Genomic DNA, 13,859 nt, shown 5'->3' with positions numbered 1-13,859 from the left:
CTTTAAAAGGGAAAAGTGGAGGGGTGTCTGCATGATTGGAGGGTCTGCATGTCCTTGCTAATTTACCTTTGGGGTAAAAGTCTCAAGGAGAACATCCCATTCTTGTCTTCTAGGGAGGAAGCCAGCAGTGTTTACAGAAGCCAGATGGACAGGTTAACATAGAGCTGAGGAGGCAGGGTTCCAGGGTGTGCAGTTTCAGGATAAACATTCTATCTGCCTGGTGCGGGCTGAAGCAATTAGTGCCAGTGTGATTCATCTCATCTGGTTTCTACGACACTTTCTCTACTTTAAGGGACTAGTCTCAATTTGGGGAATTCCATTTCCTCGCGGAACTAGAGTCCTTGCATTGGTCCTTGTACTTTGCGACATTTGTTTAACCGGCTGCGCTACTGCCACCTGCCTGCCTTCCTTTCTTTCTTTTTTCCTTTTGCTACCAAGGTTGATGCTGGGGCTCAGTGCCTGTGCGACTCTACCGCTTAGCCGTCTTTTCCCTATTGAGAGAGAAGCGAAGAGAGAGCTGGAGGGAAAGACACTAGCAGCCCTGCCCCGCAGCTTGTGACGCCCCCCTCTCCCCGTAGGTGGGAGGAGGGGCTGGAACCCAGGTCCTTGTGTCTGATGATGTGTCTGTGCTAGAGAGAGGTTAAGCCAGGCCGTCACAGGCCCTCGTGGTGCTGGGCATCAAACCTGTGATGCCCATTGGGTCATCCTGCCCTTCCCAACCTACAGGATCCTGGGCCTGTGGGGCCAAAGCTGGGAACCCTGCTAACCTCTGAGTGGGTCTTGGGGAGATGGGGGGGTCCATTGGGGAGGGCCACCTGTGTGAATGGAGGTTCCAGACCAGGGTCAGACCTCCCCTGGGGATGGTTCCTGGAGGGGCTTGGGGCTCCCTCTGTGCCTCGGGGTCCCAGGTCCAAGTCAGGGTCAGGCCACCCGGCCACTGCCAGTGGGGGCATCCTCTGCTGGTCAGGGCCTCCTCCCTCCCTCTCCCTCTTCCCCCTTTCCCTGCCTTCCCTCCTCCTCCTTCCCATCCTCCCCCTCCTCCCCTCCTCCTCCTCAGGCTGTAACCCAGGTGACACTGGGGTGCGGACTCCCTGCCTGAGGTCTGGCAGCTGCTTAGGGAGCCAGGTCACCAGGCCACGTCAGAGCCCAAGGGTGGCCCCACCCCTGCTTCTGCTTCCTGCGGGGAGAGGAGGGGCGGGGCGGGCTCTGAGGTGCTAACCCCTGGGCAAACACCCTCCCCTGCTCCTCCCCTCCAGTTCTCTCCTGCTGGCTGGGCTCCCAGGCTGGACTGAACAGAGCAGCCAGGAGAGAGAGGGAGAGGGGGTGGCTAGAGGGACGGCAGGACAGTTTCTCTCTGTCCTATCCAATAAAACAGATAAAACTCTGTTTCTCTCTGTCCTATCCAATAAAACGGAGCAGTGGATCTGAGCCCCTGGAGGTGAAAAACAAAAAAACACACAAGTAGGGAGAAAGGGAGAGAGAGTGTGGCAGCCCACTTGGTAGGGTGCTTGCCCAGCTTTGAGCCCCTGCACCACAGGGGAGGTGCTTGGGTACCCAGTGAAGCTCAGGCACTGGACTATCTCTGTCTGTCTGTCTGTCCCAGAGCACACATGAGGCCCAGCTCAGCAAAGGCTACATAAGTGAATAAGAAAGCACAGTGGGGGCTGGGCAGTAGTGCAGCGGGTTAAGCGCACGTGGTGCAAAGCACAAGGACCGGCGTAAGGATCCCGGTTGGAGCCCCCGGCTCCCCACCTGCAGGGGAGTCGCTTCACAGGTGGTGAAGCAGGTCTGCAGGTGTCTGTCTTTCTCTCCCCCCCTCTGTCTTCTCTTCCTCTCTCCATTTCTCTCTGTCCTATCGAACAACAGTGACAGCAATGACAACAACAATAAGAAGAACAATGAGAAACAACAAGGGCAACAAAAGGGAAAAGATGGCCTCCAGGAGCGGTGGATTCATGGCGGGCGGAGGCAAAGAAAAAGAAAGGTCTTTCATCTCTTCGGGGTCCTGGGTCTCCGGAGGCGACATGTTGGGAGTGTCACCTCTGGGCACCCTGCCCCCACCTTCTCTCCACATGTGACTTTTTGAAAATTTCTTAATTTTACCCACTTCCAGGGTTGTCACGGGGTTCTGTGCTGACACTGCAAATCCACTGCTCCTGGTGGCCATTATCCCCTCCCCCCACTTTCTATTTTATTGGCTAGAGAAAGAGAGAGATAGAGAGCGGAGGGGGAGATAGAGAGGAACAGAGAACGAGAGACACCTGCAGCCCTGCTTCACCACTTGTGAAGCTATCCCCCTGCAGGTGGGGAGCGGGTGCTCGAACCCTGGTCCTTAGCAGGTGTGCATTCAGCCTCCCCCCACCGTGTCTGGATTCTGAGGGCCAGGAGAGGGTTGACCTGGTAGAGCACTGCTTGCTGTGCAGGAGACCCTAGGTTCAAGTCCCAGCACCCCCTGGGAGCATCATGCATGGCACCAGGGAGCTCCGTGGATGGGGGGGTTGTGCTGTGGGGTCTCTGTCTCTCGGAAGATAAGATGGGCAGTTGGATGTGAGGGGGCACTGGGCATGCCGAGGCTGGGACTGCAGAAATGGTGAGGGGAGGGGTTCCTGTCCCCGACTGGGTCACCGTCACCTGGACCACTGTCACCTGGACCACTGTCACCTGGGCCGCTGTCATCGGGCTGAACTCAGATCCAGCCCCCTTCCTCCTCGGAGTGTCACCTAGAGGCTCCCGGGCCTTGAGGGCACTTGGCAGGGTGCACCCACCCTGGGGGCCTGGGGGCCTGGGGTCCCCTGTGGGCTGGCACCTCATCCAGAAGCCTTGGTCTGCTGTGTGGGGCCGACAGTCCTGGGGTGGGGGGCTGTGACTTGGGGTGGGGAGGCCTGTGTTGGGCTGGGGGCCTGTGAGCTGGGGTGAGCAGCCTGTGTCGAGATGAGGGCATGGCTTGGGGTGGGGGGCTGTGAGCTGGGGTGGAGGCCAAGACTGGGTGCTCGTACCTCTCCCTCCAGGCTGGCCCCCATGCGGCTCTACACTCTGTCCAAGCGCCAGTTTGTGTTGGTCTTCGTGGTCTTCTTCCTCTGCTTTGGGCTGACCGTCTTTGTGGGCATCCGAGGTGAGTGCCCCTGAGCACTGAGTACTGAGCACACCTGTGTACGTGATGGGCCAGAGCGCTGAGCGCGGCTCCTGCCTGAGGCTCTGAGGGGCCAGGCTCAACCCCCAGCGCCACCCTCAGCCACAGCTGTGCAGGCCTCTGGGAAACACCTTCCCCCCTGCCCCTCTGTTCCCTGCCCCCAGAAGCACCTCCACTGGGGTGACCAACCTCCCTCCTGACACTTGGGGGGCCAGGCTGTTAGTGGGACTTGCGGGTCGGGATGGGGAGCAGGGAGTCGTGACTTATCTCTCAGAGCAGCCTCTGGCACAGCTGCCATATTCTTTGTACTGAGAGAGAGAGAGGGAGAGGGAGAGAGAGAGAGGGAGAGAGAAATATCTCTCACAACCCTGCCCCACCCTCCATGGGGCTCCCTGGGTGCTGTGCATGGTGCTGAGAGAGAGACCCCACAGCCCTGCTCCACCCTCCATGGGGCTCCCTGGGTGCTGTGCATGGTGCTGAGAGAGGAGAGACCCCACAGCCCTGCTCCACCCTCCATGGGGCTCCCTGGGTGCTGTCCATGGTGCTGAGAGAGGAGAGACCCCACAGCCCTGCCCACCCTCCATGGGGCTCCCTGGGTGCTGTGCCTGGTGCTGAGAGAGGAGAGACCCCACAGCCCTGCTCCACCCTCCATGGGGCTCCCTGGGTGCTGTGCCTGGTGCTGAGAGGAGAGACCCCACAGCCCTGCTCCACCCTCCATGGGGCTCCCTGGGTGCTGTCCATGGTGCTGAGAGAGGAGAGACCCCACAGCCCTGCCCACCCTCCATGGGGCTCCCTGGGTGCTGTGCATGGTGCTGAGAGAGGAGAGACCCCCACAGCCCTGCTCCACCCTCCATGGGGCTCCCTGGGTGCTGTGCATGGTGCTGAGAGAGGAGAGACCCCACAGCCCTTCCCACCCTCCATGGGGCTCCCTGGGTGCTGTGCATGGTGCTGAGAGAGGAGAGACCCCACAGCCCTGCTCCACCCTCCATGGGCCTCCCTGGGTGCTGTGCATGGTGCTGAGAGAGGAGAGACCCCACAGCCCTGCCCACCCTCCATGGGGCTCCCTGGGTGCTGTCCATGGTGCTGAGAGAGGAGAGACCCCCACAGCCCTGCCCACCCTCCATGGGGCTCCCTGGGTGCTGTGCATGGGAGTGGGAATGGGCAGGGAGTGGGCGTCTGGCCTCGTGTGTCTCACCCCCATGTGGAGCATGCCCCCTTCCAGAAGCTTCTGACCCCCCACCCCTTCCCATGTCCAGGGCCCCAGGTCATCCAGACGTCAGCAGCCAACTTCTCCCTGAGCAACAGCAAGAAGGTGAGAGGGTTTGTGGTGGAGAGGTGGGGGTCCTTGCTGGGGGTGGGGGTGCCAGGCCCTCTGCAGGCTCCCACGATGCCTGTCCCTCTGTCCTTCTGTCCACATGTGCCTCTGGCCGTTCTACCCCAGCAGAAGCTACCCCACACCCGAGAGCCCAGCCCTCTCCCAGGATGCTCTGTCTCCTTTCTCCCAGCTCCCTGTCAGATCTCCTCCCTTGTGGTCTTCAAAAAAAAGTGGAAAGTGTCCCAAGACGACTGGCCGTCAGTCTGTCTGTCTGCTACTCCCAGCTTCTGGGAGCGCTCTGTACCCTGAGTGTCCTGGCCAAGCGTCTGCTGTGCCGGGCAGGCTTTGGAGAGACACCCTACACCCAGAACTGCTGGGGCCGGCACCCCCAGGACAGACCCCCCCCCCGGGAGCTCATCTTCTGGAAGCTCAGGCCAGCTGCCCACAGACTGTGTCCCCTGCACCCCCCTGGGGTTTGGCTGAGGCCTTCCAGAAGAATCCAGCCCCCCCCCCCCCCGAGTCTTCTGGAGACTACACACAGCACTCTGATCTTTGTCTCTGGGGGGTGCTGAGACCCCCCCCCCAAAGCTGAATATGACAGACTCACATCTGACATCCTGGGACGGAAGACGTGGTACCTGAGGTGTAGTCACCTGTGTCCATGACGACACTTCTCCGGTGCCCCCTCCCCTTATCACTTTAGCAGATGCGCCCTCACCCACCCATCTTGGGGTTCTCTCTTTTTGCCTCCAGGGTTATTGTTGGGGCTCAGTGCCAGCACTACAAAGCCACCGCTCCCAGTGGCCATGTTTTTCCATTTTATTGGATAGGACAGAAAGAAATGGAGAGAGGAGGGAGAGACAGAGAGGGAGAGAGAAAGACAGACACCTGCAGACCTGCTTCACCGCCTGTGAAGGATCCCCCTGCAGGTGGGGAGCCGGGGCTCGAACTGGGATCCTTATGCGGTCCTTGAGCAGAGTACTTTGTGCGCTTAACTGGGTGTATCACCACCACCACCCCCCCAGGAGGTTCTCCATGGTGGCTTCTGGTGGCCTTGCATGGGGCGGGGGCCTGCCAGCACAGAGGTCCAGAAGTGATGCCCAGAGACAGAGTTCCCTCTCCTCTCGGAAGGAGGGGTGGGTTTATCCCATGGGGGAGGGGGAAAGTCACCCCCCTACCCCACTAGGTGGTCTTGAAACCCCTGACACACCCCCTTCCTTCTGCCTCAGCTGAAGCCCATTCAGATCATCTCGAACCCTCTGTCCACGTATAACCAGCAGCTGTGGCTGACGTGCGTTGTGGAGTTGGACCAGCCCAAAGGTGTGAGCTGAGCTGGGGCTGGGCCTTCAAGGCCTCACGGGGACCCTGGCTGGTTGCTGTGTGGGCTTCACCCCACTGGGAAACTCGGGACATTGCAGACACCCTTCAGTGTCCTTGAAGGTCCTGCAGTTGGTGGGGAGCTGCTTTTCCTTGGGGGCCATGGTAGGAGTGGCAGCTGTGGCCTTGCTCCGGGAGGTCTGGGCTGGGGTTCAGGGTGGGCTGCCCTTGGGTGGGCAATGCCTCCATCTGCAGGGACATCTGGCAGTGTCTGGACATGGGTGACAGCTTGCCCATAATGGCTAGGGTGAGGGGCAACCCACAGCAGGCTCTCCCACCTCCTATGTCATAGGGGAACCCTTTTAGCACCCCATAGCCCTGCCCCACTCTCCATGGGGCTTCCTGGGTGCTGTGCATGGTGCTGAGAGAAGAGACCCCCACAGCCCTGCCCACTCTCCATGGGGCTCCCTGGGTGCTGTGCATGGTGCTGAGAGAAGAGAGACCCCACAGCCCAGCCCTGCCCCACCCTCCATGGGCTCCTTGGGTGCTGCACATGGTGTTGGGGGTTGACCCCAAGACCTCAGGCCTAGCAGAGCATGCCCTCTCCTAGGTGAGGTCTCTCCTGGCCCCAGTGCCAGTTATATATTTCTTGGTCTCAGATTTTGTTTGTTTTTGTTCAACAACGAGCATTTGATCTGAAAAATACTAAATTAAGAAAATAAAGATAAGTATTTTTTTGCTGCTGCTGCTTCACCACTCCAAACCAACTTTTGTTTTTCAGAGAGATAGAGAGAGATGGAGAGAGAGAAACAGTCCGACCCTATAGCCCTGACTCTCCCTGTAATGCAGCAAGAGCTGGGCCAGAACCTGGGTCCAGACACAGCCGAGCAGGTGTACTGTCCAGCCGGCTGTCCTGCCGGCCCGGGAAGCCTGTTTGCTTTGGTCTAAAACGACAGTAAAGACAGGAGGGGTGTGACAGCGTGACAGCACTCAGTCCTTGTGTGTGGTGGCGGGGCACGGCGGGTGACCCCCACGTGTCTCCTCAGAGACGTCTATGCAGGTGAGCTTCCCCCTGACAGTGAAGGTGGACGGCGTCGGGCAGGACGGCACCACCATGTTCGTCCACAGCAAGGTCCACAACCACACCCGTACCCTCACCTGCGCAGGGGTGAGTGCTGCCCCCACCCCGCCGTGCCTTCCCTCCCCTCCCCCCCAGCACTCCGGCTCGTGGTGGAGTGGGGGACTGAACCCGGCACTTTTGTTTTTGTTGTTGTTTTACTTTGTTGTTTATTTCCTTTCTATTTTATTTGACAAGACAGAAAGAAATTGAGAGGAAAGGAGGAGGTAGGGAGAGAGACAGAGACACCTGCAGCCCTGCCTCCGCACTCGTGGAGCTTCCCCCTGCAGGTGGGGATTCAGGGCTCGAACCTGGGGTCTGACGCTTTGTAATACGTGCGCTTGTCTGGGTGTGTCAGCACCTGGCTCCCTATTTACTTAGTTTGAATTGAGAGACAGAGAAAGAGGAGGGGCCAGGTGGTGGCGCACCTGGTTGAGCCATGTGACAGCGCTCAAGGACCCGGCTCAAGTCCCCAGTCCCCACCTGCAGAGGGAAAGCTCTGTGAGTGGTGAGGCAGGGCTGCAGGTGTCTCTCTCTTCCTCTCTATCTTCTCCTCTCCTCTCAATTTCTCTTTGTCTCAATCCAATAATAAGTAAAGGTAATGAAAGAAAGAAGTTTAAAAAGGAAACAAACAGAAAACCCAGAGAGTAGGAGAAAGGGGTTGGGTGCGGTGGGTGACTGTCCAGAGTCCTGCTGAACTCTGGCTGGTGGTGCTGGGGATTGAACCTCAGAGCCTCAGGCAGGAGAGTCTTTGACTGAACCATGATGCTACTGGTAACTCCCTTGCCCTGGTCTGTTCTTCCTGAGAAGAACGGTATTTTTTTTTTCTTTTTGCCTGGGCCCTGCCCTCCTGGGGCTCAAGCACCGTCCCCGCCCCGACCCTGAGTGGCACCCTGTGACGGGTGCCGGCTGATGTGCCTTCCCGACACCCCACGCCCCGCGCCCCCCGCCCCGCAGACGTGCGCCGAGATGGTGGTGATGCACCTAGGCTACCTGAACTACACGCAGTACACCGTCATCGTGGGCTTCGAGCACCTGCGACGGCCCGTCAAGGCCTTGAACTTCACGGTGAGTCCCGGCCGCCGCGGTTCTCACCTGCTGCCCGCAGAGTCTGCTTGTATGGGGCTGTGGGAGACACTGACAAATTGAGCAGGGAGCGGGGAGATTGAGAGGGAAAGAGACAGGAGACACCTGCAGCCCTGCTTCACTGCTTGTGAAGCTTCTCCCCTGCAGGTGGGGACCGGGGGCTCGAACCCACATCCTTGTGCGCTACTGTCCAGTCTCCTCTCCCTTTCTCTCCAATAAAAGAACAAGAACGAGGACCAGGGAGGCTGATAGCAGAATCACATGTGCGTGAGGCCTGGTGCCACATGGGTAAAAAAAGGGAGGGAGAATGGGAGGGAGGGAGGAAGGCAGGCAGGCAGGCAGGCAGGCAGGCGAAATAGCTCACCTGTTCAGTGCCCTTGCTTTGCACACTCCAGGTCCGAGCCTGACCCCTACCATCATGGAAACTTCAGTTATGGGATGTCTTTCTGTCTCTCCTTTCTCTCTCTCTCTTTAAATATTTATTTTCCCTTTTGTTGTCTTTTTTTTTAATTGTTGTTGTTGTTCTTGATGTCATTGTTGTTGGATAGGACAGAGAGACATGGAGAGAGGAGGGGAAGACAGAGAGGGGGAGAGAAAGACAGACACCTGCAGACCTGCTTCACCGCCTGTGAAAAGACCCCACTGCAGGTGGGGAGCCGGGGACTCAAATCAGGATCGTTACTCCGGTCCTTGTGCTTTGCTCCACGTGTGCTTAACCCACTGCGCTACCGCCTGACCCCCTACTTTCTCTTATCTATTTATCTGTCTTTCTGTCTATGTATCTATTTGTCTGTGATTTATCTACCTGTCATCTATCAACAAATCTAGCTAGTTATCTGTCTACCACCCTCATCTACCAGTGATCTTTCTTTTTTTTAATTTTAATTTAATTTTATTTTTTTTGCCTCCAGGGTTATTGCTGGGGCTCTGTGCCTGCACCATGAATCCACTGCTCCTGGAGGCCACTTTTCCCCCCTTTTGTTGCCTTTGTGGTTATTATTGTTGTTGTTGATGTCGTTTGTTGTTGGATAGGACAGAGAGAAATGGAGAGAGGAGGGGAGGACAGAGAGGGGGAGAGAAAGACAGACACCTGCAGACCTGCTTCATCGTCTGTGAAGCGACTCCCCTGCAGGTGGGGAGCAGGGGCTTGAACCAGGGTCCTTACGCTGGTCCTTGCACTTTGTGCCACGTGTGCTTAACCCACTGTGCTACCACCTGACCCCCCCATCTTTCTTTCTTTTTTTTTTTTAAAGATTGTCTTTTCTTTCCTTTTTTTTTGAAAAAAGATTTTATTTATTCATGAGAAATGATAGGAGAGAGAGAACCAGACATCACTCTGGTACATGTGCTTCTGGGGATTGAACTTGGGATCTCATGCTTGAGAGACCGAAGCCTTATCCACTGTGCCACCTCTTGGACTACCCACTCATCTTTCTGTCAGTCTTCTCTCATCTGTCTAACATCTGTCTGTCTGCCTGCCTATCCATCTTCCTCTGTGATGCTGGGTCCTATGTAGTGTCGTCTCCCCAGGCCTGGTGCTGAGTCTGGAAGTGGGTTGACAGTCTTCATCTTCCTTTCCCACATCCCTGTCCCTCCTACGGGGAGTCTGACCTCCTTCCTGTGTCTCAAGAGTCCACTTCCTCTTGTGTGGGGGGTTGCCCAGTGGTGAGCGCACTGGACTAATAGCTTGAGGTCCCGGGTTTGGTCCCCAGCATAAGTCCCCAGAATAAGTCTATAAATCTTAAACTGGGCCAGGGAGGCCACTCTATGGCACTGGGTGTGTATGACCTCCTGAGTCTCTCCCCAGCGCCCCTGTGTTAAAGGGAGAGGGGGGAATCAGGTGGTAGCTCAGTGGGTTAAGCGTACGTGGCACAAAGTGCAAGGACTGGCGTAAGAATCCCGGTTCGAGCCCCCACCTCCCCACCTGCAGGGGAGTCGTTTCACAGGCGGTGAAGCAGGTCTGCAGGTGTCTGTCTTTCTCTCCCCCTCTGTCTTCCCCTCCTCTTTCCATTTCTCTCTGTCCCGTCCAACAACAACAATAATAGTAACAATGATAAAAAGGGCAACAAAAGGGAAAAAATGGCCTCCAGGAGCAGTGGATTCGCAGTGCAGGCACCGAGCCCCAGCAGTAACCCTGGAGGCAATCAATCACTAAGCAGATAAATAAGTAAGTAAAATGGATAAGGTCAGATGGTGACAAACAGGACACCATGCTCAGGGAGCTGGGGTGGGGGAGCTTCACGAGCAGAGGTGCAGGTCTGCAGGAGCCTCTCTCCCTCTCCGTCTCTCCTTTTTCTCTGTCTCTGTCAAATGAGTCCATGAAATCTTAAAGTCGAATGAAATGCACTGCGTGCCAGGGCTCTGGCAGCTGAAGGCTCTTCTGGGGAAGACAGCGGTGTGTGTGGCCGCTGGTCCCAGAGCTCCCAGGGGTATGTCCTCTTCCTGCACAGGCCACTTCTCCCTGCAGAGACTCCATGCTGTCTGTAAGGTTAGATGCGGGGTTTGCTGGGACACCTCCCAGCCCCCCCACACACACACAGAGCCACTATCATGGTCACAGGGAGGGTGGCCACTCTGTGACTTTGCTCCCTGACACCCTCCCTTTCAGTGGAAGACCTACGACCCGGCCTTCTCGCAGCTGCAGATCTGGTTCCGTTTCATCTTCGTGGTGTTCACCTTCATCATTACCGTGAGTGTCACCGCCCCGTCCACACGGCCCTGACGCTCCCGGCGGCCACAGGTCTGTCCATCCATCAGACCTTCCATGTCAGGGAAGGACGCCTATATTGCCCCAGGCACTGCTGGGTCCCAGCCCTGGCATCTAATGAGAGAGTCCCACTGCACCAGTGGAAGCTCTGGTGTGGTGATGTCTGTCTCTGTCTCTCTGTCTCTCTCTCTCTCCTCTCACTCTCTTTCTCTCTCTCTGGGGAAGCGTTTGAAAAAGAATGCAGCCGGGCCATTGAAGTAGCTCACCTATACAGTGTGCTGCTGTTCCGTGTGAGACCTGGGATCAAGCCCGGCCCCTGCCGCATTGAAGGAAGCTCTGGTGCTGTGATCTCTTTCATACTCTGTCTCTCTGTCTCTGTTTAAAAGAACAGAAAGTGAAGAAAAAGATGTGTGTGAGAGAGAGAGAGAAAGAGGGAGAAAAAGAGTGAGAGGAAGGGAAGAAGGAAGGAAGGAAGGAAGGAAGGAAGGAAGGGGGCAGGTGGTGGTTTACCTGGTTAAGTGCACACATTGCCATGCGTAAGCACCCGGGTTCAAGCTCCCACTCCCCATCTGCAAGAGGAAAAATTCATAAGCGGTGAAGCAGGGCTGCAGGCATCTCTCTCTCTCTCTCTCTCTCCCCCTCCCTCCCATCTCAGTTTCTCTGTCTCTGTCCAATAATAAGTAAATAAGGTTAAAAAGGAAAAAAGAATAAAAAAGGAAACAAAGGGGAAAAAGAAAGACATTAATGTGATCTCTGACCTTGAGTGCGAGTCCTGGGGCTCCCCACCAGCAGATGCTTCCGGAACGGTGCGGGGACAGGTGCGGGGACAGAGACAGCCTGCGCGGTCCTGACAACAGCCCAGCCGGGGAGGGGGGTGCGTCCCCATGCGCAGAGAGCCTGTGTCCGTCTGTCCCTCCTGTCCTGGAGAGAGCAGGGAGGGCCCGGCTGCAGCCCCCCTCAGTCCCTGGGTGCCCTGAGAACAGTGGGGGGGTGTCGGGGATGGCGGGGTGGGCTTGGGGTCCGGGAGCTGATGCCCCCTGCCGGCCGGCCGCCCACCCACCCGCAGTGCCTGTTCGCTCACTCCCTGCGCAAGTTCTCCATGAGGGACTGGGGCATCGAGCAGAAGTGGATGTCGGTGCTCCTGCCCCTGTTGCTGCTCTACAATGGTGAGTGCTCCCCGCCCAGTGCTCCTCGTGCAAAGGCCGGACGGCAGACCCCTCAAAAAGCCTATGAGCCTGGCAGCCGGGGGTGCTGGGGGCCAGCTCACCTCCAGGCTGAGCACGTGCCTCAGACATGAGGCCCTGGGTTCCAGCCCCAGCACCCCAGGGGAGCGCCGCAGACAGCACTGGGAAGGCTCTGTGGCTGGTGGGGCAGTGCTGTGGTCTCTCTTACTATTTGTTCTTTCTGTAAACAGAGAGTTTTAAAAAGTTAAGTTGGGAAGCACTGAGGAGGTGTGGGCCCTGGGTTCACTCCCTGTCACTGCTTTCAAAAGCAAAAACTGGCAACCGAGAACCAAATCTGGAGGCTGGGGGAAGAGCAAAGCTTTGCACCTACAGGCCTACAGTTCACCATCCCAAGACTACATACTTTTTTTTTAAAGTTTTTTTTAAAAAAAAAAGCTTAAGTGCACACATCACCATACTAAGGACTCAAGTTCGAGCCCCACTCCCAACCTGCATGGGGGAAGCTTCACAAGTGTTGAAGCAGGTCTGCAGGTGTCTCTCTGTCTCTCTCTCCCCCCCGCCTCCCCCTCCCCTCTCCATTTCTCTCAGTTCCATCAAATAAAGAGAGAAAAAGGAAAAAGAAGCCACTGATATTGGTGGGTCCATCCTGCTGGCATGAACCCTGGTGGCAATAAAAAGGGAAATTAGGGAGTCGGGCGGTAGCGCAGCGGGTTAAGTGCAGGTGGCACAAAGCGCAAGGACTGACGGACATAAGGATCCCGGTTCGAGCCCCCAGCTCCCCACCTGCAGGGGAGTTGCTTCACAGGCGATGAAGCAGGTCTGCAGGTGTCTGTCTTTCTCTCCCCCTCTCTGTCTTCTCCTCTCTCCATTTCTCTCTGTCCTATCCAACAACGATGACAGCAATAGTAACTACAACAATAAAACAACAAGGGCAACAAAAGGCAATAAATAAACATTAAAAAAGGGAAATTAATACAGATAACTTTTCTGCTTAGCTCTATGTGAGAGTGACACACACATACAAGATGGGGCACCAGGTACAAGTCACAGACAGCTCTGGGGGAGACGGTGAGTCAGGAGCTCTACCTGGGAGGCCTGGGGCTCAGTGCCCAGGCCTGTGAGCAGGAGGTCTCACTGCTAAGGAGTCTGTGGCCCTGCTAGGCACAGATGCAGCACCCCCGTGCCTGTAGGAATGACATCATCCAGGAGCGATATCAGCTTGTGGGAATGACGTCATCACCAAGTGACATCAGTCTGGGAATTGCGTCACCCCAGTGACAGCATCTCTGAGTGAGATCAGCCCCTGGGAATGACATCGCTGCCCAGTGACATCAACCCAAGTGACGTCATCCCCGGTGACATCAGCCCATGGCAGTGGTGCTGTGTCACAGTCAGCAGCTGCCATGTAGCCTACAGGGACGGGTGGCAGCGCCATGGTCACAGCCTGGCGCAGCATCTTGGAGGTGGGCTGAGGGTGGCAGCTCCACCGGGTGTCCCCCCCCCCAACACTGTGACAGCCAGGGGCTCCAGACCTGCAGGAGGAGGGGTTCCAGCATCCACTGTTGATCCCTGGCCAAAACAGGATGGGTCCCTGGACCTACAGGACAAGATGACCGGAGAACCTGGCCCCTCTTGCACATCCCTGACCCCCAGGGCTGTCCCCTTGCTGGTACTCACAACCCCCCTCCCCCCACGGACCCCGTCTCCCTGCTGTCCTTCCTGCTGACCAGCTCTCCCCCGCAGACCCCTTCTTCCCGCTGTCCTTCCGCTGACCAGCTCTCCCCCACAGACCCCTTCTTCCCGCTGTCCTTCCGCTGACCAGCTCTCCCCCCGCAGACCCCTTCTTCCCGCTGTCCTTCCGCTGACCAGCTCTCCCCCACAGACCCCTTTCTTCCCGCTGTCCTTCCGCTGACCAGCTCTCCCCCGCAGACCCCTTCTTCCCGCTGTCCTTCCGCTGACCAGCTCTCCCCCCGCAGACCCCTTCTTCCCGCTGTCCTTCCGCT

At 57.2% G+C, this 13,859-nt stretch overlaps 1 protein-coding gene across 3 annotated transcripts in view; it reads left to right on the top strand.

Annotated features, from left to right (window-relative positions):
- Positions 1 to 13,859, top strand: part of TMEM181 (transmembrane protein 181) — a 41,584-nt gene that overhangs the window by 15,247 nt on the left and 12,478 nt on the right. For all 3 annotated transcript variants that reach the window (XR_009553612.1, XM_007516215.3, XM_060205275.1), the window contains exons 2-8: positions 3,009 to 3,112; positions 4,387 to 4,442; positions 5,675 to 5,765; positions 6,809 to 6,930; positions 7,837 to 7,947; positions 10,574 to 10,654; positions 11,739 to 11,838. Coding sequence is in view for 2 of the 3 variants with exons in the window: in XM_007516215.3 (XP_007516277.1) it covers positions 3,009 to 3,112; positions 4,387 to 4,442; positions 5,675 to 5,765; positions 6,809 to 6,930; positions 7,837 to 7,947; positions 10,574 to 10,654; positions 11,739 to 11,838 (665 nt within the window). In the remaining variant the exon portion in view is untranslated. The remainder of the gene's footprint in view (positions 1 to 3,008; positions 3,113 to 4,386; positions 4,443 to 5,674; positions 5,766 to 6,808; positions 6,931 to 7,836; positions 7,948 to 10,573; positions 10,655 to 11,738; positions 11,839 to 13,859) is intronic.

The sequence above is a fragment of the Erinaceus europaeus genome, chromosome 13 (genome assembly GCF_950295315.1).
Source record: "Erinaceus europaeus chromosome 13, mEriEur2.1, whole genome shotgun sequence".
Lineage (NCBI taxonomy): Eukaryota > Metazoa > Chordata > Mammalia > Eulipotyphla > Erinaceidae > Erinaceus > Erinaceus europaeus.
Note: the sequence above shows the minus strand (reverse complement) of the source record. Positions and strands in the feature narration are given on the sequence as shown.